The 26,386-nt window shown below is 45.2% G+C and overlaps 2 protein-coding genes across 4 annotated transcripts in view; both read left to right on the top strand.

Moving 5' to 3' along the window:
- Window positions 1-19,371, top strand: part of LOC135239420 (zinc finger protein 618-like) — a 34,341-nt gene extending 14,970 nt beyond the window's left edge. For all 3 annotated transcript variants that reach the window (XM_064308060.1, XM_064308059.1, XM_064308057.1), the window contains exons 6-13: window positions 844-933; window positions 1,310-1,390; window positions 3,691-3,780; window positions 5,632-5,718; window positions 11,153-11,230; window positions 12,773-12,817; window positions 14,391-14,516; window positions 14,809-19,371. In XM_064308060.1, the coding sequence (XP_064164130.1) occupies window positions 844-933; window positions 1,310-1,390; window positions 3,691-3,780; window positions 5,632-5,718; window positions 11,153-11,230; window positions 12,773-12,817; window positions 14,391-14,516; window positions 14,809-16,361 (2,150 nt within the window). In that variant the 3' untranslated portion in view covers window positions 16,362-19,371. The remainder of the gene's footprint in view (window positions 1-843; window positions 934-1,309; window positions 1,391-3,690; window positions 3,781-5,631; window positions 5,719-11,152; window positions 11,231-12,772; window positions 12,818-14,390; window positions 14,517-14,808) is intronic.
- A 52-nt stretch (window positions 19,372-19,423) lies between these two features.
- LOC135239416 (pappalysin-1-like) overlaps window positions 19,424-26,386 on the top strand; it is an 88,638-nt gene continuing 81,675 nt past the window's right edge. The window contains exon 1 of the mRNA XM_064308053.1: window positions 19,424-23,608. Within this exon, the coding sequence (XP_064164123.1) occupies window positions 23,233-23,608 (376 nt within the window). The 5' untranslated portion in view covers window positions 19,424-23,232. The remainder of the gene's footprint in view (window positions 23,609-26,386) is intronic.

The raw sequence follows: 26,386 nt of genomic DNA, 5'->3' as shown, positions 1-26,386 counted from the left end.
GTGGGTAGCCTTCACTGAAAAAATAATGTTTTGGTTCTCCCAATTAAAAATAATATCTGATTACAATACCACTTTTGAGTTTGCTCGAAGGTTCAAGGTTCAAGACTCCGTGGTTATAAATTATAAGTTCCGATGACGAGCCTTTAATAAGGTTTATTAACTCCTATCGTCCATTCGGCTAAAATGTTCAGAAACAAATTTGTCGTTTTCTGAACTATATTTAATGACTTCATTCAAATACAAAACTGAAATGACCAAGTTCATGTAACAAAGAATTTTAAACTGTGCCAACATGATAAATAAAGGTGTTTGTGAGGTAATATATAGGCCTGGCAAAATTCCATCCATCCGTCCATCCATCCATTTTCCATACTGCTTGCTTCTGACCAGGGTTGTGCGGGAACTGAAAGGCAAATATTTTACTGGACCTATTAGTCTTACTTCAAAAGTACAATATGAGTTATTATTTATGGTTGCTGTGTCAACATAAAAGGATTGTCATCGGAGCATAGAATTCATAATCCACTGAACCTTGAACCTTGAAAGTTGAGCAAACTCTGAAGTGCTATCGTAATGAGTTACTTAGAAATTTTTAATGGGGAGAGCTTTTCTAAAATTTTGGGTCAATGTAAGTTTGACCAGTATCATTGAAGGTGAAATTCATGCCATCACATTAGCTCGTTTCAGAATGTCACACATTCTAAAGCTAAGCTTTGAACTGTCCGTTGTGTTCTTCATCCCTGGTTCTTGTCTGTTGACTAAATGAAGTGAGGAGACTGCCCCCTGCTGGTCTGGCATGGCAGCAGCGCTGAACGGTGTGTGGTTTTTGTGTGTCTGTCGCAGATAACTTCCGCTATACCTGTGACATCTGTGGGAAGAAGTACAAGTACTACAGCTGCTTCCAGGAGCATCGCGATCTTCACTCCGTCGACGGTATGCTCCTTGCTTCCCGCTAACCTCTACCTCCCTCTAGCCCCCACACCCTCCAAACCCCCTCACCCCCACCAACCCAGTAGGCCTGAGGTCTGTGAGGCATTTTATCTGTTCATTTAAGTGGGGATAGTCATTAGGATGGTTATCACATACAGGTGGATCATCAGGTACATCACTGTCCTGTCTAGAATTTAAACCTTCAGTGTTCTAGTACCAAACCCTTTTAAAGCAGTGTTTCATAGTGCCTTCTGGTATGCGTGGGACACGGCTGAGTTTTATAAGCATACATCTGGAGAGATTCATGATGACTTCTGTCTTCTTCCCCGACGACTCCGTGACTCCTCCCTATCCCCCCCAACCCCTCCAATCTCTTCAGACCCCTACGACCAGGTGGTCATACCTGTGGACGACTCAAAAGAGGAGGAGCCTATTGAGCCCTTCCTGAAAATTGGACCAAGTAAGTACCAGTGAACCAATTAAAGGTTTTTGTCGAGAAGTGCTGGGAGCTGATTGGTTCTTACAAGGCAATCAAAGGCATATTATGCAGGATTTTTACCTTGAAAATATTATAAAATAACCATACTAAGACATCTAGGAATGCACTGGCAATCTGCGTGTTTACGCACTTTCACGGAATTTGTGAACATTTACCTGTATTTGTCGTTCTAAAATGCGTTTTACAGAGAGACACACAAGGACAGAAACAGGTGATGGGAAAGATTAGGTCTTCACCCCCAAAACATCGATGTTAAACCATTTTTTTTTTAAAAAGAAATTATAATTTATGTATTTCCCAGTGTGAGGAAAGAACACTCAAACGTTGGCATTTCACTGGTTTGTTCTATACAGCCGTCAGGCAAGAGCGTACAGGCGGTTCCAGTACGTGGTTCATGCTTTGTGCACTTACTCTGTTCTGTTCTGTCCGGTATTTGCTGCCGATTTTCGCTTGAACACACTTGGGCCATAACTGGAGGTTTTCGTGCTCTCACGCTCTGTCGTGCTGCTCACGCTCACGCACACGCACTTTAAGAGCTGCACTTGTTCACGAACTTTTTTAATTTTTATTTTATTTTATTTGTCCTATTTAAACAGGCAGTCTCATTGACACCAATCTCCCTTGTTCAAGAGAGACCTGCTAACATTCAAACATATAAAAGCTTTGCTCAGACATGCATTAGCATACAGATACAGCGATCACATATCAGACAACAAGTACATCAAAGGAGACGAGTACAAGCGTTCTTTAATTTGAAGGTTTTTTTTGTAATTTATTCCATGTGCAGTAATTAAAATCTCTTTTGCCAAACTGAAACCCATAGGCGGCCAGCATTGCTTGTCTCAGAGTTGTTGGCTACACAGCTGCTGTAGTAGTCCATCCATTTTAATGGCCAGCCCGTGCATATATTTGCTTATCCGCCTTGTTTTTGTGCGGCTAAGTATCATTTTGGTTGGGACAGAATAATGATCTGCAGCAGCGTGTTTTCATTCACCGGTTGCCGATTTCTGGCTGGATGAAGTGATAAGCTTACTGTCTCTTATCTGTCATGGGTGCGGTCGTATAGTTTTTAAATGATTCGTTAGCAGCCGGTTGATGTTAGCGGCTTCTCTTCCTTTCCACGAGAGAGAGAGAGAGAGAAAGAGAGAGAGCGAGAGACACACGCAACTGCCACGTTCAGTAAATGGATTCCTGGAAAGAAAAAGCCATGTAACTTCTGCTTCGTCTGGTCCAGGGGCTGTCGCAACAGCAAAACATGTAACTAAATGAGGTTGAAGCTAAGAGATTTAAAATGCAATGGCTATTAAAAAAACATTGTACTACCGTCCTCTTAAATTGGCTTCTTTGCCAGACGTTGTTTTTTGCAGAGACGCAAAGGACACGATAAACACGTAGGCAGACCACACTCTCATGTTTGGCCCCAGGAGGACACACCGAAACTGAACTCTTATTTTAGAGCAGCAATACTCACATTCGTATTTGTGAAAATGGTATAACTACTTATTTTAAGCGACTGGAAATGTTAGGTTCTTCACTTCTGTTCGTTGTCAGCGACCACGGAGTTCTGTAAAGTTGTTTTCAAGAATGCTTTCGGAAATAAATGTTTTCTTTTTTCAATCTTTTAATTGATACATTTTCATTAATATTTTGACACCAAATTTGAGTTTGAATATTCTTTTTAAGTACAAGTGTAATGACTGAAACTTTAAACAGAGGAGGTTTCCAAGCAATGGGGAGAGAGACAGAAAAAAAGAGAGTTGTAGAAAGAAAAAAGTACATTCTACAGTGTAACTGCTCGTAACATGAAGCATGCGTGTGTGTGTGTGTGTGTGTGGAAGGGGGGGGTGCAGTTGCATTGACAAAATTCCTGAGAAGCTACCAAATTAGCGCTAAGAGGTGGTTTTGGTGGGTGTAAAAAAAGGAAGTGGTTAGCATTAGTTGAAAATAGGTCAACACTTCCACTTTGCCAGTCAGTTATAATGAACGAAACCCTGGTAGTGCCGCCTCTCCCCCAAGTCACCACCAACACGTTTGTTTTAAACCGACATACTGCCAGCATAGGTGCCAATGTGCAGTTTTCTGAGAGCGTTGGGACAAAATGACCAGTACTCAAAGCTTTGAGCCAGTGACAGGCCTCATTGTGTAAGATAGAGCCCCAAGTGTGTTAATGAAATTCAACGTTCAGTAAAACGCATAACTGTCTTTTTGTTTGTGTTTGCATTTTTAATAGTAATTTGTTTTTTTTACTTTTTGCTCCACAGAGACGGGTATTTACGTCTGTGAGTTCTGCGGGAAGCAGTACAAGTACTTCAACCCCTACCAGGAACACGTGGCCCTGCACGCCCCCTTAAGTAGGTGACCGGACAGCCTTCAAGACTTCATTTCCCAGCATGCAAATTGTGCCTCCCCGTTCTCTTCAAAAATAGCCATTTGAGTTCTAGTAGGACTTGACTTGGCTCATTTGCTTAAGAGAGGACAGATTTTCATGCACATGCACAGTTCTGACAGCGTATCCTAAATTGTATATGACACAAGAAATGTGGTCATTCTGCAGAATGGTGTTTTATGAGAATGAATATTATAAATAATAACTTTATTGAAAAGCTTACATTGGCAAGTACATAAATTTTATTTCTCAAGTGCAGAATGGCTGTGTTCTTCTTCATCCATTGCAAATTCCAACTCTTCACCTTTGGAGATTACATTTTACAAAGGACAAAGAGTTTTACGGTGTCTTCTGCCGACTCTCATTTCAAACTTCTGAAAGTTAAACAGTCTCACATTTAAATGCAGAACCATATAACAGCACTGCTTTGTAGTTTCCGAATCAGAGGTTAGAGGAAGGCCCAGACAGGAACTTTCAAATTTAGCAACTCATTACGGCTGATGAACATTTGGTATATTAACTCTGTGCATGCCATGTTGTTAGCGAGGGTTTTTCTACATTGGCCAGTGTAGTCCATCTCTTCTTTACTCACAGTTATATATGTTTTGCTTGATGAAAATTTTACAGCTGTCACCCTGCTGACTAAGGGCTCTTGCACTTGGGCGCTAGCGTCTTTGCTAGTTTCAGACCGGCGTTGTTGTCATTTTCCCACCAAACACGCTGTTCAAATAGCAAATGAATTTGCGCCCGATCTTCAGATGAGGTCAGGCGCATTGTTGACATTGAAATTTCTATGCAGCTGAAAGCATTTGCACCAAGACTGACAGAAATCTGGTCTGAAGTCTCGTTGCGGTTGTTTCATTGTTATTTTAACGGCACAATTTTAAGATGGCAATGTGCGCACACCCTCCAGTCTGTCACACACAGGAGGGCGCGATTACAATGTCAAGATTACGACGTGAATGGCTGTCCGCCATTATATTACCAATCCGCCATGGTGCAGATGCAAGTGGCTTTGGGCGATGGGAATGGGCGATGGCAGCTTGTTGGTTTATCGCATGTTACGTCCAAGACACACCCGTTATAAACGAGAAACCACGTCCTGCCCATTTGAGCCTTGTGCTCAAGCTGTCCGCCGTTTAAATTGCAACACGGCATAAACTCACTTGCGCCCCGTGCGCTAAGATTGTTAAAATGGAGCCCTAAGACTGAAATTTTACGAGTTGGTTGAAAAGAGATTAAGTTCACTTAAGGTGGGGCACCATAGTGCTGCAGACAAAAACAGAGCTAAGGAATGTGGTTGTTTTAGACTCTAAATTTAAATTTACATATCAGCGTGGTCACAAAGTCTGCCTTTTTCCACCTCAGAAATACAGCCAAGGTGATGACACATTTTTTCAAACGCAGTAAGATAAAGATGGGCTGCTACCTGGTTCACTTTTTTAGTCAGTTAGACGACTGTAATGCCCTTTTAACTGGCCTACCCATAGGTCAGATTAACAGGAATAGAAACGGAGGCCCTTGGTGTGTTGAAGCCAGAGTTTGACACAGCATTGGACGTTCCCGAGGCAAAAAATTGACTGAAAGAACTGTTTCTTGGAGCAAAGGATGGAATTTCAGGGCTTCGTGAGTCGCACTGAAACTTCAGCGCAGTGCGTCAGGGAAGGTCGCCGTTGGCCATTGTAACGTGATGACACAGTTCGGGTTGTTTTGGACAGAAGGTTGTTCACGCAATGGTGCGGTTCTCTGGTTTTGACGGAGGGCTGTTCACGTAATGGTGTGGTTCTCTGGTTTTGACGGAAGGCTGTTCACGCAGGTCACTCCTTTGAGATGCAGTCCCCTCGAGCTCCGCAGCGTTTGAAGGACTCCAGGAAGCATGGAAACATGAAATCTGACCAAATAGGTAAAACCGCCAAAAAATACAGACACCCCGTGCCTCACTGTTGGTTCATTAGTAATGGCAATGTTAGCCATAATCATTGACTGCATGTACAAAGCACCTCTAATCCTATAATTCTCAAAGTGCTTTACAGCAAAGATTGGGGAATTCACCTCAACCACCAGCAGTCTGCTCCCTGGCAGTTGTGTGGCCGCCATTTTGTTTCATAACTGTCAGTGCCCTGTGTTATCATGATCTCTGAATACTGGCGGTGCCTGTCTACAGGTCAGAATACATGCAACCCAAATAGGCATTAAATTATATGACCATTAAATGGATTTACTGCTCTGTTTGCCATATTCAGAAATATCTTCCTTAGTCATACAGTGTGGATAAAAGAACATTTTAACCCTTTAAGGCATTAGATCAGAGCTGTGCCATTAGAATGTTCTAAACTGAACATTCTAATTCTTTAGTAACAATCACCACTGGAAACTGTAAGCAATGGAGTTCTAGAACACTGTTTTCAAGAAAATATTCTAAATAACTACTACTCTTCAAAGGGTTAAAAAGAGGCAGTAGGAAATGGGGGGAAGGGGGGGGGGTGCTTTTTCAGACCCAAAAGACAAGCAGAAGAAATAAATTTCTAGAGAACAGTGACACAGGCGATGGGGGAAAAAGGCAAGAGTAGAAATTCTATGCATCAGCGTTACATGAAAGGCAAAATAATAAATAGCAGCAATAAAGAGGCTGTGCTATAACAAAGGCAGGGCTGCGAGCTTTTTACGGGTCCCGTTTTTAAAATGGCCTGTGGAGGCGTGGCCGAGACTGCGGGTGAAGGGTCTGAGGAGGTCTTTATTGGCGTGACAAAATTAGCATTTGTATTGCTGAAGCATGGCAAAGAACATGTGAAACATCAGATTGCAAACAGTAATAACATATAATAGTTTTACATATATATATATATATATATGTACATGTATACACATACAGGTACATATATATACATATACAGTATATAGACGGTTTCATCAGTGGCACGCGCGTTGCCAAGGTTGTGCGCTTGGCCCTAAGTTAACTTCCGGTCTGTGTTTGTTTATTATTGGGTTTGTGTTTACTGGCTAATATGGCACCGATTACAAATGGAGTGAAAGTTAAACTGATGAACAGACTGATGTTGGGCTCAGGTTGTTGTGCTGTGGGGTGCAACCTGACCTCAGGAACAAACTATATTTCGAAAATTAGTAAAAATACATAATTTAACTTTGTAACCTCACTAGGAAATTGTGAAACGAATTGATGAATCCCTGCGATTATCATAGCTGGTGCTTGCCCGTTGTTACTTCGTATTTTTGAGAAATAACTGGACATCGTTACCTATTAAAATGTAAGTCCTGTAAAAATACACATAATAAACTGTATTTTAAAAAATCAACTTCATACATACACATTTAGTAATACTAATACAGCCTTATTTACTATATCAACTTAAGACAATGAATTATGTCATCGCGACCCATTAAAGTCAATGGCGCAGACTTTGCTTCATAATTTCAAACTGCTTTCCTAACGGCTATTTTGCGTCCTGCGACTTAGGTTACAACAGTGAATATGTACGGATTCCTAGACGTGCTGATGAGAGACCACCCTTTCTCATATTAACCTCCAATATGCAAGACAGGATACTAGCAAATTTCCATTCATTTATATGGGGTGGTCGATACACGTCCCCTTAGCAACCAAATGCTAGCGCTGGACCACGTCTGACTTATTTGCTGGCACACAAAAAAACGTGAAAGTACTGAAAAAATAACCACAGGAGGATAACAAGGATATTTTCCTACATAACTAGGTACAGGTTGTTACCGATATTTCGCCTATTTCATATATAGTTGCGAATCAGTTTACGCTTTCCTGTCTGTCGAACGAAGGTGGTCGAATAGGTGCTCTCACTCTAGCACTTTGTTTCAGGTAACAAACTCATAATAAGCGATAACTAAGCTGACCAGTAACACGCCTGAAATAGTTATGAATTAGCTAACTAAATTGATTGTAGCTTAATTAATTCATTCTAGTTAGCTAGCCAACTAGCTAGCTAGCTAAACGTAGCTACCATTTTATAAATTATGCACAGTAACGTTAGCTCAATGCTAGTAGTTCATACGCTTTAGCTACGTTTTTTACTAACGTTATGATACCTGTTTCCAATGACTTGACAGCGTTACATTGCCTGATCATTTTTGTTGTGGTAACCTAGCAAGATGACCCAAACTATAAGAGCCACGATGTTTTCCCATAAAACATCTAGGTTAAATAAATAACCTACAGTAATTGCATTGGCTACACATGCTGCCCACTAGCCCCAGTTTGTGCTTCTAATCATCGTTTTTAAGCAACATCATAGAAAGAGTGCACTTTTTATACAGGAATGAATGTGCATGTAACCCAGAACAGTTATGGATTATGTAAGGAATGTATGATGCTCAGCAAGGTGCAATACTGTGAACAGTTATCTGTCACTTGATTTTCTGGTAATGTAACATTATCGCATTTCAGTTTGGCCAAGTAACGGTTCTTTTCTTCGACTGGTAACCCCAAATAATACGGGCTAGACATAGTTTTAACTAGCTAGCTAACGTAATTTACTTGTTATTTACTTTGCTTGTTATCAGAAATAGTCTAGAGGGACTCTGTTGTTATTGATTGTTTGCGGAAGTCTGCCGGAAGTCAAGTTAGGGCCAGAACAACGCACATGCGCAGTAACGTTTGTTTATGTTGTTACCGTTGAAACCGTCTATATACATACTAAATATACAGTATGTACATACACATAAAATATTAATTATAACACGATAACAGCCAAGATAACAACAGTGTGTTGATTCTGAGCTTCTGTGAGTGAGTCTGTGTGTTTGTGTGTGTGCATGTCGATGTATGTGTGTGTGTGTGTGAGTGTAAGTGTATAATTCGTCCAGGTGCGTAGAACTGCCGAAATCCGTCCTGCTAGAGTTGGATAAGTATCTGCGTTCATTTGCTAATTACATACCGCGTTAGATTTTAAACTTTTCCCTGTGTGGTAACTGTTCTTTGTTTTTATGTTGTGTTAGGTTTCTATCTACCACTTTTGATTCTTAGAATTGATAGATTGTGATTATTGCACTATTACAGACTGTGAACCTGTGTAATCAGCGCGTTATTCGACACAGGTTTTCAGTTGCTAATTAGGTACAATCGGAGCGACGCTATATTAGTCCTGCTAACTAGCAGTTTAGCTAGTAAGTGTATAATTCGTCCAGGTGCGTAGAACTGCCGAAATCCGTCCTGCTAGAGTTGGATAAGTATCTGCGTTCGTTTGCTAATTACATACCGCGTTAGATTTTAAAGGAGTACCGTGGTGGTTGAACGTGACACTTCCCAGTTGTCTTCAGGCAACAACAAAACAAATGTGCATAATTTTTTTTATTCTTCAGTCATTTCAATGTACTTTAAAACGTATTTTTCTAAGCCTAAATTTCCCACGATAAAAATTCACCCGAACCGTCTGGGCGTGGTAATGAGAACTGTCAGTTAGCTATGATTGACAGACCGTGCCCCGTTACCATAGCTACCCCCATGATACGCTCTCTTTGGGAGACTGAATTTTCACAAGCTAGCTAGCTTAGTAGGGCTAGTATATAAAGTATCGGTAGATAGCTAAGGTAAGGACGTTGACTTATATCCAGTGATAATTTTTGATATCTAGCTAGCCAAGTTAAGATAAAAGTACAACTATAACGTCCTCATAAAAGGAAACTAGCAAGCTAACGTTATCGATAACATTGCCTTATGAAAGCAAATCTCCTAGCTAGCTAACGTTAGCTAGCTAGCTAAATGAATATAACCAGAAATAATCTAAAGGCACTCTAATTTAAGTGAACCTAACGTTAGTCAAATATTTGCATTGTCTGAATAGCAGGACGGTGTGTCCTGTCAGATTTCTTTACGGAGCGTGGAAATGGGAGTGGTTACTGTATTCGTGACGCAGCAAAATGACAACTTTCTCACCGGTTGAAAATAGGACGATGAATTTAAAACGCATATTTCTCCAAGACTACAGAACGGACATATTTAATACTTTGCTCATTGTGTTTCTTCAATGCCTCTTGTGCAAATAGCACATAAAATCGAGAAAGTGTGAAAATCACCTTGGTACTCCTGTAAACTTTTCCCTGTGTGGTAACTGTTCTTTGTTTTTAGGTTGTGTTAGGTTTCTTTGTTTTTTAGGTTGTGTTAGGTTTCTGTCTACCACTTTTGATTCTTAGAATTGATAGATTGCGATTATTGCACTATTACAGACTGTGAACCTCTGTAATCAGCGCGTTATTCGACTCAGCTTTGCTAATTAGGTACACTCGGAGCGACGCTTCATTAGTCCTGCTAACTCGCAGTTTAGGTAGTAAGTGTATAATTCGTCCAGGTGCGTAGAACTGCCGAAATCCGTCCTGCTAGAGTTGGATAAGTATCTGCGTCCATTTGCTAATTACATACCGCGTTAGATTTTAAAGTTTCCCCTGCGTGGTAACTGTTCTTTGTTTTTAGGTTGTGTTAGGTTTCTATCTACCACTTTTGATTCTTAAGAATTGATAGATTGCGATTATTGCACTATTACAAACTGAACCTGTGTAATCAGAGCGTTATTCGACTCAGGTTTTCAGTTGCTAATTAGGTACACTAACATGCCAGCCAGATCCCTCCGTTCTGCTACCTCAGGACGCCTGGCACCTCCCCCTCTTCGCACCTGCACTTCCAGAACACGTCTCCTGTCTGTTCTGGCCCCACGATGGTGGAATGACCTCCCCGTGGAGGTCAGAACAGCTGAGACACTGACCCAATTCAAGCGATGACTGAAGACTTACCTCTTCAGGCTGCACCTCTCCCCATCCCTCCCTACCCCCCTGTAAATGACTGTAAGCTTAGGGTTGTAACTAGGCAGCTGTTTCGTAGGTGACTTGGGTGCATTAACTGTCTTAACTACTGCTTGTATTTTTTCCATAGACTGCGTTGTTGCCGTTCTCGTTGTGTTAGTGTTAATCAGTTTAACCTTCACGGTCCAAGTTGAACTACGCGGTTGTTCCCTGCACTTGGACCGGTACTTCTCTCTAGGGTTTTCGTCATACTTGTTCCTGGTTATGGTTATACACTTTGTTGTACGTCGCTCTGGATAAGAGCGTCTGCCAAATGCCTGTAATGTAATGTATGCGTGTGCGTTTGAACTGTAGTATGTGATGTTTTGTCACTCACTGTCTTCGAGTGCATGGCATTAAATCACATTTTTGAAATATTTTCCCTAATATGGTCACAGTTATGGCATTTTATAAGTAAGTGCACCTCATTTTCAACCTCACCTGTCGTACAGTGACCGCACATGCTCAGTTCTGCTGGTAGCCAGGATTTTTAAATGCTCTTCTCTGATTCGCAGAGAGCCCTTTCAGCCGCAAGATGGAGAAGAAATCGCAAAGCACCCTGGGAGAGACCAACAGCTCACAGAACTCCAGTGGTAAGCACCTCCCCCATTAGCTCCGCCTCCGCTGACCTCACAGGCCCCCCCACTCCACTCAATCGGTCTTATCACGTATTTTAGTCTCAGAATTAGGTTTTTTTTAGAGTGGGAACTGGCTTGGCAGCAGATTGGAAGGTTAGAAGCATGGACTTGTGGGTGAATATTTATTTAGCTGCTGCCATCTGTGTAATTAAGGGCTCAAACTTGTAATCATTACATGACATTACAGGCATTTAGCAGACACTCTTATCCAGAGCGACTTGCACAACTTTTACATAGCATTTACATTGTATCCATTTATACATACTGAAGCAATTCAGGTTAAGTACCTTGCTCAAGGGTACAACGGCAGTGCCCTACCCAGGAATTGAGCCTATGACCTTTCGGTTACAAGCCCAGTTCCTCACCCACTGTGCTACACTCCCGTTGGCTAGGCTAAATAAGGAGCTTAGCTGAGTTCTGTGTGCATCCGTGTTGAGGTTCATGATAACGCGTGTTATCAAAGAAACTGATAAACAACGAGCCCGTGTTATTGCTCTGTCTGGCGGGTGTACCGTTATGTTGCCTAAGTAGAGTTCACGTGTGAGTCATGCTATCCACGTAGCTTTTCGGTTATACTTTTGGAAATGGAGGAGCCATGAGAACCTCTGACTCTCCACTGCAACCCAGGAGTGCCATTTGGAAATATTACAAGTTCTGTGCCGTTAGAGACAAAATAATAACCAGAGAGAGTTTGTATGTATGTGTGGAAACTGCCATACTAAACCTCCAAAGACTGCCACTCTTCCCCCCCCTGCAAATAATCAGTTAGTTGTTTATTAATGATCGACTCATGCATTATAATTTTTTTTTATAACAGTTGATCTACCAAGTCATAATTTTTTTGTTATAGCCAAGCACATTTAAAATTTGAACAAATTTAAACTAATTTCTCCTTTATAAGATTTGTTCTAACTCACTTTCTTGAAAAAAGTGACAGCCCTAATTTGTAGATTGTTTCAAGTCTATAGGAAAATGTAGTTAAAATGCATAACAATAGGACATAACACAGGAGTTATAAAAATGCACAGCCAATTTAGTGTTTAGGCATGATTTTGTTCTCTGAGTAGTGGGGCCTGACTGGCTGAGTTCCATTCAGTGTCTCCATGGCAACATATGTGATGATTGACAAGGAAGCTCTAATTTCGTGTGTGCTTATTGATTTAAAAAAGGGATCAAGTCGGACCCTCTGTGGGTTTTTATTTATTTATTTATTTATCCTGTGTCCTCTCGCACTCGCTAGGATGAAAATAACATTGAAAATGAGTTGTCCTTCTCCGGTATACCAGCAGCTTTTGTCTTTTGTTTAGAGAAACTCGCCACCGTAGGTTTGCTTTAGGGGTGCACTTGTGTGCTTCTTACGTACATTTATTAAGATAATCCGCCCGGGAAACGGTCTGGAGAGAGGAAGGTTTGGGGACGTCTGCAGTTAGACGTGCAGAGAAAAGGAGCAGTTTAAATGCCGTCTTCTCACTCTTTACTCTTTCGCCTCCTCCGCAGGTGCCATGTGCCCCCTGGTGTCTAGCTCCTTCCCGCCTCCGCAGAGTAAGTCATTTTCTCTCTAACCGGGAACTACAAACTGCGTCGACCCCTCGCCGAACCCCTCCTCCCCCTCCTCCGTCCGGTGGCTGCGTTTTAGCGGGGTCCTGTGCACGTGCGCAACGATTTCTCGTCCTCCCTCAAGCCGTGAAAACGTTCTTTCTTACCCTTGTCTAAATTGATGACTCAGTCACATTGTTTCTGTGGAAGCATTCCCGTTTCAGACTGCATCGAAAATACAGTTTACATTTGAATACGTGTCTTTGTGTAAGTAGGCTATCCGCGGGTTGGAAAATGAAAGTCCATTTGACGTGCGTTTTGCAACGGCCTGCTCGGCACAGCCCTGCCGTACCCAAAACGAAAAGGCGAAATCGCGAAAAAAATATCAATGTCTGCGCTTGCAATTTAATTAACTTTTTTTTTTGCAATCTCATGATTTGTTACTGAATAGAAAATGAAACCTCCGTGTGCGATTGCTCGACAACTACGCTGCAATTTCACCGGAGTCTCGTCCATTCCCTGACTGAACTGAACAGCAGCCCAATCTAATTTTCACCCACTGCAGGGAGCTGTCAGTCATTTACAGTGGGTGGAGTTTACAGGAAAGGCGGGGGACTGCCAGCATCTTTGTGCCTCCGCGACGGCACAGCCGTGGCCGGAGGCGTTATGTTTTCGGGTTGTCTGTCCGTTCATCCTTCCGTCCGTCCGTCCCGATTCTCACAAATGCGATATCTCAGGAACGCCTTGAGGGAATTTCTTCAAATTTGGTACAAACGTTCACTTGGACTCAAGGATGAACTGATTAGATTTTGGTGGTCAAAGGCCAAGGTCACTGTGACCTCACAAAACACGTTTTTGCCTTGAGGGAATTTCTTCAAATTTGGCACACACGTCCACTTGGACTCAAGGATGAACTGATTAGATTTTGGTGGTCAAAGGTCAAGGTCACTGACCTCACAAAACATTTTTGGCCATAACTCAAGAATTCATACGCTAATTATGACAAAGTTTCACACAAATGTCTAATAGGATAAAATGAAGTGATGACATTTTATATCCAAACTGGCTGCTGGTTGGCGGAGGCATACAACCGCAAGGCGGTATTTCTAGTTTGCACATAATTGGGTAAAGAAATTGCAGGTGTGTTACTGATTCATCAATTTTGAGTTTGCATTTTATATTGCATCATAAATTCGCTTGAGTAAACAAATGCATTAATTTAATTTCTTTTTACCATTTGACTGTTTCGTGAAATTAATCTAATTTAACATCACAATCTGGAAACCCTTTTGAACCTTCTGAAATTGTTAGGTAACCATAGATGTGCTTAAAGTAGTCACCACGTACACCAACGGCACATATTATAGGGCATAGGAATATTCAAACAGAATTTTGAGCGAAGGTTCCATAAGTTCCTCTGACCCCATTGGCTGCCTGTGTGTGAGGGCTGGACTAAACAGCCTCGTATGCATTTCGGGCGCCAGCCTCCTCTAGGCACAGCTCGCTCTTCCCTGCGACGTTTTCCACCTCTGCCTACGTTACCCACGTTCCCCTGATTTCCTTCCCTTTGCGTCCGCAGCGGACAGCGAAAACCACTCCCCGGCGGGGACCGCCAAATCTCCCCCCGCCCCCGCCCCCGCCCCCGCGGCCCAGGAGCAGTCGTGGAAGTCTCCGCCCACCTCGCAGAGGAACAGCGCCTCTAACCGTGAGTGTCCGCGGACCGGCCGGGAATCGCAGAGGAAAACGGTGCCCCCTCTGGCCGGCTGGGGTAGTAGTGAGCTACTCGCAGGCACGGCGGCAGCATGCGTTTGAGGGCGGATGTTAGCGCTGGTTTAGCCCTGTAGTTACTCTTGGGCATTTCAAATTGGGGTGATGAGGAAATTTAGAGTGGCTAGGGTAGGGCATGGGGGGATATAAATCACCACTTGGAGAATCCATAACAAACAGTCTACTTTAAACATCCCCGTAACCCTGTTTCTGTCTCCTCCCCCCCCCAGTGAGCAGCGCCCTGCCGGAGAAGGAGCGGCAGCAGTTGGCGGAGCGGCTGCTGCGGGCGATGTGCGCGGACCTGGGCACTCTGAGCGTCCTGGGCGGGGAGGACTTCCTGCGGCTGGCGCAGACGCTGGTGGACACAGGGGCGCGGCACGGGGCCTACCCGCTGGGCGAGGCCCTCGGGGGCGGGGACGCCGGCTCGCTGGCACTGCGCCAGCTGCCCCGCTCCTACAACCAGGCCAAGGTGAAGGTGACCTGCGCCCTGGGGGGCGGCTCCGCCCCCGGCATGGCGGTCAGCTGCCACGCCCACACGGGCGGCGCCCGGCCCTGCTACCTGCTCTGCGCCCACCAGGTGGAGGGGGCGCGGCTGCGCCGGTACGTGCTGGGGGCGCGGGAGCTGGACCCGGGGGAGGGGGAGGGGGACGAGGACGGGGAAGGGGACGAGCAGCTGCAGCAGTGGGCCCAGAACGTCCTGTCGGAGTTTGTGATGCCGGAGGCGCGGGCCACGTACGTGACGGAGCCCCGGGGGGCGGGGCTGGGGGCGGGGCGGGTGGGGCTGGGGGCGGGGCCGAGCCTGTGCTGCGCCGGCTGCCAGCTGGGGGCCGCCGCCCGGGCCGCACTGGCCAGGAAGAGCCTGCAGGCGCGGGGGCTGGGCGAGATCGCCGACCTGCTGGACACCTGCCGCCACCTCGCCGCCGCCGCCGGGCTCCCCTGGGACGGGCCCGAGGACCAGGCCCCGCCCCCGCAGGCCCCGCCCCCGGTCCCGCCCTGCTGGGACCCCACCGCCGAGACGCTGCTGACGGTGCACGGGCACCTGGAGCGGATCCGCCGGGCCCTGGGGAAGAGCCCCGCCGTGGCGCCCCTCCTGCAGGGCCTCAGCAAGCCCCTGCTGGGGGCGCTGGCCTCCCTGCTGGCCCCCCTCCGCCAGGCGGCCGCCGAGCTCAGCTCGGACCGCCGGCCCACGCTGCAGCTGGTGCTGCCCGCCTACCTGCGTCTGGAGAAGCACTACACCGCCAAGGCGGGCGAGGCGGGCGCCGCCGGGAAGCTCTGCCACGGCCTGCTGGAGGCGCTCAGGGAGAACTTCGCGGTGGAGCACACCCACCAGGTCGCCATGGCGCTGGACCCGGGGCTCAAGCTCCGGCCCGCCCCCGCCCACCAGCACGACGACATCGCCGCCCGGGTGGCGGAGGCGGCGGCCGAGATGGGGGAGGGCGGGGACGAGCGGGCGGACGGGGAGGCGGAGCCCCCCCCGGGGAAGAGGGGCCGGCGGGAGGCGGGGCCGGGGGCGGGGCTCGGGGAGGCCAGGAAGGAGGTGTTCCGGTACCTGGCGGAGGCCGCGCCCCCGGCAGCGAGCAGCCCGCTGCAGTACTGGCGCGCGGCGGCGGAGCGCTACCCGCGGCTGGCGCGCCTGGCGCTCTGGCTGCTGGCCGTGCCCGCCGTGGCCGCCCGCCCCGAGCTGGCCGCCGCGTGCCGGCAGGCCGTGGCCATGAGGGGGCAGCAGCGCCTCACCGCCGACCAGATGAACAAGCTCATCTTCCTCAAGTCCAACACGGCCTGAGGGGCCCGCCTCACGCACCCGCCAAAACGCCCCCGGGGCCGGCCTCGTCCCGGGACCGCCTCGGCCCGGCTCCAAGGAGACGGCCCGGCTCCAAGGAGACGCCCCTGCGCCACGGCCGTTTCCTTCTGAGGAGCCGCCCGGTGTCGGACCGTGTCATGCTTTTATTATTTTTGGGAGACTGTTCAAAGACGACTCTTGTCCGGTCTTTACGATAACGGTATTTTTTTGTAACCGTACCCCTAATGTCTGTAGACGTTGCTTTGTTTTTTGTTTGTAAACGATTAAACTTTGAAAATGGCAAAAGCAGTCGAACGCCAGGAGCGCCCACCTCTGGCCTCTGACTGCTTCTCTTTAGTTTTATTTTCTGCCGTTTGACTGTAATAATTTATACACGCAAAAATGACTTGAAGATTGTAGATGGCTCACGGAGTGACGCTGTGGTCGTGGGTGACGGTCATGTTTTTGGAGGGGTTTGTGCGCTCGTGAGCTGAGCCCGGTCGCCTCCTGGGCTCAGCGAGTTTTCCCGCTCTTTCTGACGGCCATTCTTCAGCGAACTTATCCTAGACCTCCAATGCTAGACTTCTATCTTTATCCTCAGAGTTAGTTTTTTTATTTTTATTTTTTTAAAAGTTTTCTTTACCTCACTTTCACGCGACTTCTTAGCAATTTTTTCAATTAGTCTTCCTCTTCAGTCACCGCATCAAGTTCGACTTTAAACCTACGGCTAGGTGTGTATTTAGAGTAACATAACTTTTGAAAATGTTTGTTTAGCGTACTTATACACAGTAGCAAGTATTCCAAAGAAACGTGCAGGTGTGTGGCTGGTCTCTCTCAGGCCAGGTGGTTAGTCTTGCACTGGATTCTGTCAGTAGCTGCCCTGTTTTTTCCCGTTGTGTTACTCGGTCTGCGTTCAACGGCCAATCAGAGCCGTGGGTTTATTGCCACGAGGAGTGGCGATTCAGTCTAACCGCAGTGCGCTGTGCCCTTGGTTTATAGAGTGGGAGTGGCCGATTCTGGGTCTGGAGGGGCCGGTGTGAATCGCAGGTTTTTTTTCCCACCGGTTACCCTGGCTTAAACAGGTAATTGGCTATCTACTCCAACACTGGTTCACTCGTAGATTAACCGTTTCATACAGGGAGGATGCGCTTTTGAACTAATGTAGCTAAAATGTCAGATGGTGTGAATGTTAGGGCCAAGTTAGTAATTCAGGTCAGAAGTGGCATGGAAACCAGAAGCTGCTCAGCCACTGGTTCAGAGTAATGAATTCACACAAACCTACTGAGCAAGCTGAGAACTGCTGTACTGACTACGAGCCCTTTCCCCCTGACATCACCACCTAATACAACTTGGTAATACTGGGGGGGGGGGGGCATTTGATGTTTCTAGTAAGTTTGGGGTGACGTGTTGCCCCCCCCCCGCCAAGATCTACGTCTATGACCCTATCAATGAAACATTTTTAACTTTTCAAAGTTTTTTTTAATTTTTTTTTAAGAAATGAGGGAATTCCTTAGTAATACCAAGGTGTATGAGGAAAAAACACAAAACAAGCCAAGGACAAAGCACACTGCTGTTAGATTGAATACGGGAAATGGCGCGTTTCAGTTGGTTTGAATAGCGGCCAAAGCGCAATGCGTGAATCCGAGGGAAGTGCATTCTGGGTGAGGCATTTCAATACAGCAGTCACCCAGAGTCACCGCGGGCTCCGAATGCGCACATTGCATGCAAATACCGTGACGGAATCTCGACAGCAGGTTTTAGAAATTGGTCGTAGCGTGTCTCGTCATTTCCTACCGGAAGCACTGGACCTGTGAACAGGTTCCCTTTACCTCTGTGTGTAGCCATTTACCCGGGGGGGGGGGGGTGTCAACCGCAGAATAAATTATCGCGAATCTAAGTATTGTTAAATCACCTTGCTAAAGGGAACGTTTTTTGCGGATGAAAGGCAGTGATGTCATAATAGGGGCGGGGCAATTTCCCTTCATCAGCGGTTTCACCAGAAACCCTTTCACCAGTGAAAGGTATTGAGAAAAGATCACAGGATTCAGCTGTAAAAAGTACAAGTAGGCCTTCATTTGCAAACATTGGGGACAGGATGGGGTGAGTTTTATAGCCTGCTAGATCAATGTTTATTAGGAAGGTTCGGTTATTTCAATGATATGCATGCAAATAATACAACACAAACCTGTGTACTACATACGAATTACAGTCAGACCGATATCAAACGAGACATTTTTTGTAGTAGTTGTAATTTGAAGTGGCAGGGCATAAATAATAAAAGAACTGCTGTTTTAATCCACCAGGGGGAGCAAGTGTTCCATAAACGGGCAACTAACTTTCTGTAAAGTCCGATAACATCATACCTCTTTTTATAAACTGTCCTCAGACATAGTGTTCAATTAAATACGTGTTTAATACTGTTATAGAGGAACATTGTTTAAACCAAACAGATGTATTTTTATTGCAAGGCTATAAATTATGGAAAATAATGTGGTTTCATGGAAGGAAGTGAGTATGCTTGTTTTTTTCTTGGGTTCACCTTGCATTGGAAGTTCCAGATGGCAGGGGCTATATTAATATGTACATGTACAAAAAAAAAAGCTGTGTCGCCACATCATTTTTTTTTCCACTTAAGAAGTATGCGTTTCATTTCATTATTTATGAATAAATACAATACTGTAATACTGTATTTTTTTCTATTTTGTGTCATATAACAGAAAGCGGAAAAAGTATGGGTATGCGGTATATGTTCATGTAAAAATATATTTTTGTTATTACTTTGCAGGACTTGGCAGGTATCATCATGACTTTGGCGTACGTAGTTTGTCTAATCAAGTAGGCCCTAATTTATAGATTTTTTTAGCCACAATATTTTTATATATTGCCGATGATAAGCGTTGAAGGTCTCTTGTTTCTGAACGCCGGACGCTGGCGGTGCTGTGACATGCTCGGAATTGTGTTAGCCACTGTAGGACGTACCGTGCTAATAAACCTGGCTCCTAACGAAACGGAACCTGTGCCTGGCAGCTCTGCTTCTTCTGGGGGGGGAAGGAATAAACGTTTTTAAACGCTGCTACAGTACATTGATGCAAATGGAGTTAGCTAACGTACGTTGCGTGTCATGAGAACACGTTAAAATGCCTGTTTAAATGCTATGTAGTTACTTTTCTTAAGTTGATGAAGCATGCAAAAACTGTCCTATGTTTGGGATTTTTACAAAGGGGAGAACGAGTATATTTGCGTGGTTTACGCTCTTTCGTCACTCGTAATGTCAAGTAATTGACAGAATGTCCTCGTTTGAGCTTTGATAAGAGAACCAACTTCAGATTAATTTATTTGCTTAGCAAAGTAAACATTTGGCCTCTGCCAGCCTGCGTTTGACCCGCGCACCGCTGGATTATTGCTGGGGTGATGCGCGTGAAGAAACTCACAATTACGAGATAAATAAGATGCCTTTGGGCAGTACTACAGTTACATTTTGTATTTTTCATGTGAAGATCAAAGTATATTTTGTAGTAGCTACTATTAGCATAAGTAAGAGTTAATTTAATTTTGGACCCAACGTGTTCAGTTACTGCGTATGGAAACATGTCTTCTCGTTTAATTGGCCATATTACTGTGTATTAAATCCCTGCGCCATTTTTATACTTGTATAAAAAATGGCTGGTTGCTGTGGCCAACATGGAGGGGGTGCAGATTTGCAAGCGGGCAGGGGGTTGTGGGATATTTCACGAGACAGAGTGGGAACCGGGAATGTGGGGCCCAACGTTGCAACACTTTCGCCCCGAAGCCACTGAGGCGAAAACTCCTTGTTTCCCAGGTTACGTACTGTTACGGTTGCTCTCAAGCCCCCGCAAACATAACGAAGCCAACACCAAGACTTCCCAAAAACAACCAATAACTCTATTTAATTACACATAAGAGATACTAAAATAGCTGCAAAACACAAGATAAAATCAAGACCCGGCCGTGGTCGAGAGGTGAGGAGATAAAGCCCCCATCTCTTGAGAAGCCGACTCCAGGCATCTTAAAAGGGCACCGCCACAGGTGCTCTCAATTACCTGTAACAAGACACACGCATGTGTCCAAACGGCCAGCGCCCCCACCTGAGGCGGAGGGACGTAACACTTACCGACCACGTTTCACATGGTAATTCGGAAAACATTCCCACAACTCTTCTCTCACAAGCCCTGGACTTGCGCTTTTCCACCCGATTAAACCCAAGCTTTTCGCTGAGAAGTTTGTTTACGCGACGGCGCAAGAGGTGAGGCCGCCTGCACTCTGTTCTTTTGAAAAGAAAGAAGGAAAGAAACAGAACAGTATTCAAATGCACTGGGACCCACCAACGAAAATACGGTACGGGGTGTACAGATTTAGGACTGTTGCCGAGTGTCCCAATATTTCAATAAGCCGTTCACGTGGTTTTCAGCTTCTGGTAATCGGTGACGTCGTTTATCAGAATCAGCCCGAGACGAATGCGGGGAGGTTCTTTCGCCTCGCTGCCGCGAGAGGGCAGGTTTCCATTGGACAAAAATGTGACCCGATGCCGTTTCAACAGTCGCTCGTTCTGCGTGACATCCTTAGACAATGAAGTCAAAATAAACATCCCCATAAGGTTGCTGTTTGCTGCTGGTATCAATATTTGGATATGTATAAAGGACACCATGTGTACTTGAAAAAACATTGATTATCGTGGTTTTAACTCATGGTTGTTCAAAATGATAGGCGGCGCGTGTGTAGTCAGTAGGCAGTGACTTGGAACATGCTTGTCAGGATAATGATTAATAGGCTAACTATGGTAGAATAATTTAGGAAATGAAATTAAGAATAATCTGGCCATGCATGTTTGATCAATAAGATCACCAGAAAATAACATTCTAGTCTACTGTAAAATGAAGATGGTGGTTTTTTGAAATTGTTTTTATCGCTGTTTGTGTTTGTTAAATGAAATTAGAGCGTGAATGTTGGGAATTCCACGTCAAGATGTCCGTTGAAAGAATTTTCCTTTAACGGGCATTCGGGTACCACGTCGGCTAAGTGGTTCCACTGTGACCGATTAAGTGGGCCACATTAATGGATCGCGCGCAGACTTTCTCCTTTATTTAACCAAGCTAAATCGAAATTGTAATAATGAATTATGTTAGTCGTATTAACGGCCTCGCTCACAGGCGAAATGGAGAGTGATATCCGTGCAGTGTCACTTTAAACCGGAACCGCAACACATTTTCGGGAAGACCTGCTTTTTGGAACGGCCGCCAGTTCCCGCTCGTGGCCACAGCCAAGCAGGGGCCGGAATTAAAACTATCCTCCATTCGTAATATAGGAGAAAAAAAACAAATGTTTATGCCGGAGAACCTTACTCTTACCACGACAGTTAACAAAATGCCCGCTGCTTTTGGCCTCTGGGAACAGGGATGAAGACGATGATAGCCTAGGCCTTCGCTTGGTGATGGCAAAACAAACAAGCAAAACACTGCAGCTGCAGCCTACTGCAAAATGGATTGCTGCTTGCTTCGACAACTCATAAAAGATATTTTTAATCTTCTAAAAATACGAATTAAACCAAGATACCAACGTCGTATGATTTTTTTTTTTTTAAATCCTTGAATTTAGGTTAGGCTATTGAACAGCGACTCCTTTAAAGTGCGGCCCAACACTGGGAGCACTGTCTTGATAGAGCGTCTAGTAGCCTACTTGGGACGACGACAGTGCCCCTCAAACATCGTAATATTAAACTACATCCCATGACGATGGCCTACAGAAGGCTGTTCCTCTGCCAACTCACCGATGTTGAACCGTCCAGCTGTGAGTTCTGCCAAATGGCTACGAACTCTAATTGGCCGATGACGCCATCGACTACAACCGCGCGGCAGAATAAACCTGCCTTCCCATGCGTAACTGACAGTGCATCCCGGTCTGTGCAGCCTGACACGCCAACTTGCGTAAACTTGAACGTTCGTATACGACTGTTCCGTTTATAGCCGCTAGAGGGATACCTGCGCCGTCTTCTGAACTCCGTGGAACACCGTCCCGTCTGAGAAACGCCAGAGAAATTAAATTGCCGTCAGGGGTTACCTGTGACTTCCCACTCCAGTTTTTTTTTTTTTAAGCGAAACTTCAGAGTGGCTTGCTTCAGTTTAACAAAGACATGCAAAACAACCAGCCTCCAGTGCGGACGCCATCCCTGCTCTAAGCCTTCTGCTTCTGACAAATCAATGAAGATTCTCAATGCTGGTTACCCGCTCCCCATCTCTCTTGAAATGCTTCTGCGCGGTTCAACTTTCAAACCTGAGACTCAACTTAAGGAACCCAATTTGGACTTTTAGAGATGTGGCGGGTCACTTTTATTTATTTTCAATTTTATTGATAGTAGGCTATTTATTTTTCTGCGAGATGGACAAGGAAACGGTCTGGAGGAAGCTGTGACAAATTGTGAACGGTTGAGGTTACCGCAAGTCAATCCAGACATGTTTTGGGAGCACTGATTGGAATAGCTTCTGACCAGTCGATACAAAATGATTACCTATTAGTCATCCCTTTTTAAATAAGTTTAATTCAATTGAGACGTGGGACACTTGCACGAATTAACATAGTCATCTCCCCCTCGGTCCGTGTTTTAGAGTAATACTTTTTTTTGCTTATAGTGGGGGTAAAAAGGGGGTTGTGCCTTAACATTATAAAAAGAAAATAACGGCTTAGCCTTATTGTTTGTGTGTCTTGAATGTGTTTCTTGTAAAGCTATTATAATGACCAAATCGAAGACTCTGGGAAGAGGAAGACGTTTATAGGGGGGGAAACTAGGAGATAGGATTCTGTGACTTTATTTATTGCTATCGTTAGTTATTTTGAACATTTCTCTTCACCCCTGTTGAAAATGAAACTTTTGACATCGCTCCCCTGGCTTGCCTGCCTCGTGGCTTTCCTCCTGTCTTGTGGATCAGAGTGTGGAATCGTCCGGGGTAAGGCGAGATCTAAAAGAGACTTGGTGCGCATGAGGGAAGCCAAAGCCACCTTCCCCGGGGCGTGTGCCACGCGACTGCCCCGGGGAAAGCGTTCTCTCCCTGGAATGGAACGGCGGTCGCCTCGCCAGTCGCAGGCTGGCTCTTCGGGTCGGCACAAAGCGGTGTATTTTACCGGCAGAGGGGACCAGCTCCGACTCAAGCCAGGTGTTGAGATACCTAGAGGAAATTTTACCCTGGAAATGTGGATCAAACCAGAGGGAGGTCAGCGTTCACCGGCTATAATAGCAGGTAGGCTAATTCCGGTCAGTCAAAATAACAGCTTTGCGAGTGATTGCTCACGAATGATTGAATGAACGCTTTGCACGGCAAATATTTATCGCCTTTCATCCTAGTTATTTACTCTGCTGACGTATTTGTTCTGTGGAACTCTGAAGCTGAAGTTGGTGGGTCGGACGCACCTTTTATCTTGCAACAGACCACGTTTTATGGTGAGAATGTTGATTTTGCAAACTAATCGACTGGTTCATAATAGCCTATTAGTAGACAAAGTTTCAAACATAGAGAGACTAGTTATATTGTGGATTAATTTGGGACCATGGAATTTTAGTCCAATATAACAACGTCGTTAGGCTAATTAAAAAAAGAAAAAGAAATGTTAGGTAGCCACGTTTCATACTTTACATTAGGCTATGTTAATTATATATATGGACATATAACCTAGCCTATAGCGAGGGGATGCCGTGGGCTGTCAGGTGGTAATGTTAACCGTCAGTGAGCGCTACGGGCTTTAACCTATAAGATCCCTGGAAATCTGTATTTGCGCGAGTGATATCAAGTAAAATAATCAAACAACAGAAAGTAAATAGCTGATTACGTTGTCTGGAGATCTGAACGGATCAAATGCTGACTCCTCCTGGGTCGACTGAGGTTACGATGCGGCGGCAGCCTAGTGTTTGGGGCTACTAGCTCCACTCCGTATCCAAAACCAATGTTATGCTCTTAGATACGACCATCGCCGAATACCGCTGTCCGACAGCCCCAAATTAAGGCCAGCGTCACATTACCCGCAGACCGCTTCCTAGTAGTTCAAGGGACGGTGGTCAAATTCCCACTTATTTTTTAAGGGGCTCCCTCAAGAGTAGCCCGCAGTCCGGCTTTAATTATTTGATATTTAGCAGGTTTTTATGACCTTGGGTAGACCAGCGTTCTATGTTTTCAGTGTAATCCACGTGGAAGGAGTTATGTTGGGGATGGGAGTAGCTTCCAAAACGGTCTCTTTGAGCTTTTGGAAACATACCGCGCATCTTCAAGAGACAGTTTTGTACATTGCCGCTAAATATAGGTTAATAAATTGATAGTCGAGGTTTAAAAGTCAGTCACGAGTTCCGCTTTCATCTTCAAAAGTGCCTAAAGAGAGTTTATCCTCATTCATAAAAACAGAAGGATGAAGGTGCAGGTCTTAAGCCACTTAAGAGGCAAAATGACTAAAACACGTACCTCCCCCCCTCTCTCTCTCACACACACTTACGAATAGTGATGTGCATTACAGATTACATCAATGGTTAACCGATAGGGTACGCCGTTTTATCACGCTATATGGACTAGTTTGCATCAAAATACGACAAACGTAAAAGCTAACTAGTAAATAATTAGAATTATAGTTAGTGAAAACTCAAGCGACCTGGTTTAGCGACCGTATTCCAGGACCAGAGATGAGAGCAGCAATGATGTGACGTCATAGTTATATTTATAGTGACGTGGGGCGAGCTGTGCCGCAGTTTTGCCCGACACTGACCCTCAAACAATTAGTGAGGAGTATGTCACTGCTGCCCCTCCATAACCAGGCCTATATATATATATATATATATCAAAGAACTAAAGTGAGGTTTGGCTATGATGTCATGCTTTAATGTACCTTGCCAAACGTGTGGAATAAAACATTGTGTTACATTGTGAGAGTAATAATGTGTTACAACAGCATAATTTCAGTTCACACGCAGAGAGACCGACAAATAGCATAAAGTGACAGACGTGCTCTTCCGTACACGCGCGTAACTTATTTTACTCCGTCTCCATAAAACCGTGAACATGCTCAAACCGAAACGTCCCGGCTTCAGTTTCGCCAGAAACCTGAGGTTTTCGCTTAACTGTGCGCAGAGCCTATCCATCTGTTGGACATCTCTGACCTGACCTGCCCTGACCTGATCCGACCAACTCCACGACATCTCCCTGAGACATTATATGGTTTCTGTTCTTTCGTTTCCTATATCTGACCCTTTATTTAAATATTTTCAACACTCGCGTGACATCGGGCCGCTCTATTGGCTGCACACTAAGGCTGGTTTCTCTGGGTCTCCCGGCTTCTACATTGGTTCCAATCTGCTGCAGTATATATGGGGGTGCATCTCTATATGCAGAACCCTTTCCGAAATTTCCCGTCTCCGTTTTTGTGAAGGATTGGGGGTGAGGGAAGGAGGGAAGGAGTCTGGTCCCCGATGTGGCATGCGGTCCTGAGCTTATAGTAAGAAATCAATGGATGCAGCTGCGTTGCCTCGTAGAAACCCACGGTAACCCCGACAGCTGCGGCGTGTTTAAAAAAAAAAAAAGAAAGAGCGCGTATTTGCGGCCGCTTTCGCCGCATCTGGTTCTGGGGTTTGCCAGGGCCTGCGTTTCTGCGCTGAGCCTGGAGAAGAAAAAAGAATTAAAAAAACGAAAAAAAAAAAACGGGCTCAAAGATGGTCCACATTATAAGAGAAATCTGGAATTTGGACGTGGCCAAAACAAATGCGAAGAGCGCTGGAATTCGAACGCGACGTCGCAGGAATCCGGCTGCGGGCTCCCGCGTCGTCTGGTTACGGTGAAGAAGAAGCCGCCGCGGGCCTCACCCCCGACGCAGACGGCACCCGGCTGGTACGGCTCGAGGTCTGCTCGCGGAGACGTTTTTTTTTTTGGGTTCTATTCAATCGAGCCGCAATAACGTTTGTTCCTTAGCTTTGTGTTTTTGATTTTATGCAAGTTGTATGTATGTGTGTGTGTGTTTTTTTTTTTTTTCCCCCATTACATTTT

The sequence above is a fragment of the Anguilla rostrata genome, chromosome 14, assembly GCF_018555375.3.
Source record: "Anguilla rostrata isolate EN2019 chromosome 14, ASM1855537v3, whole genome shotgun sequence".
Taxonomy (NCBI): domain Eukaryota; kingdom Metazoa; phylum Chordata; class Actinopteri; order Anguilliformes; family Anguillidae; genus Anguilla; species Anguilla rostrata.
Note: the sequence above shows the minus strand (reverse complement) of the source record. Positions and strands in the feature narration are given on the sequence as shown.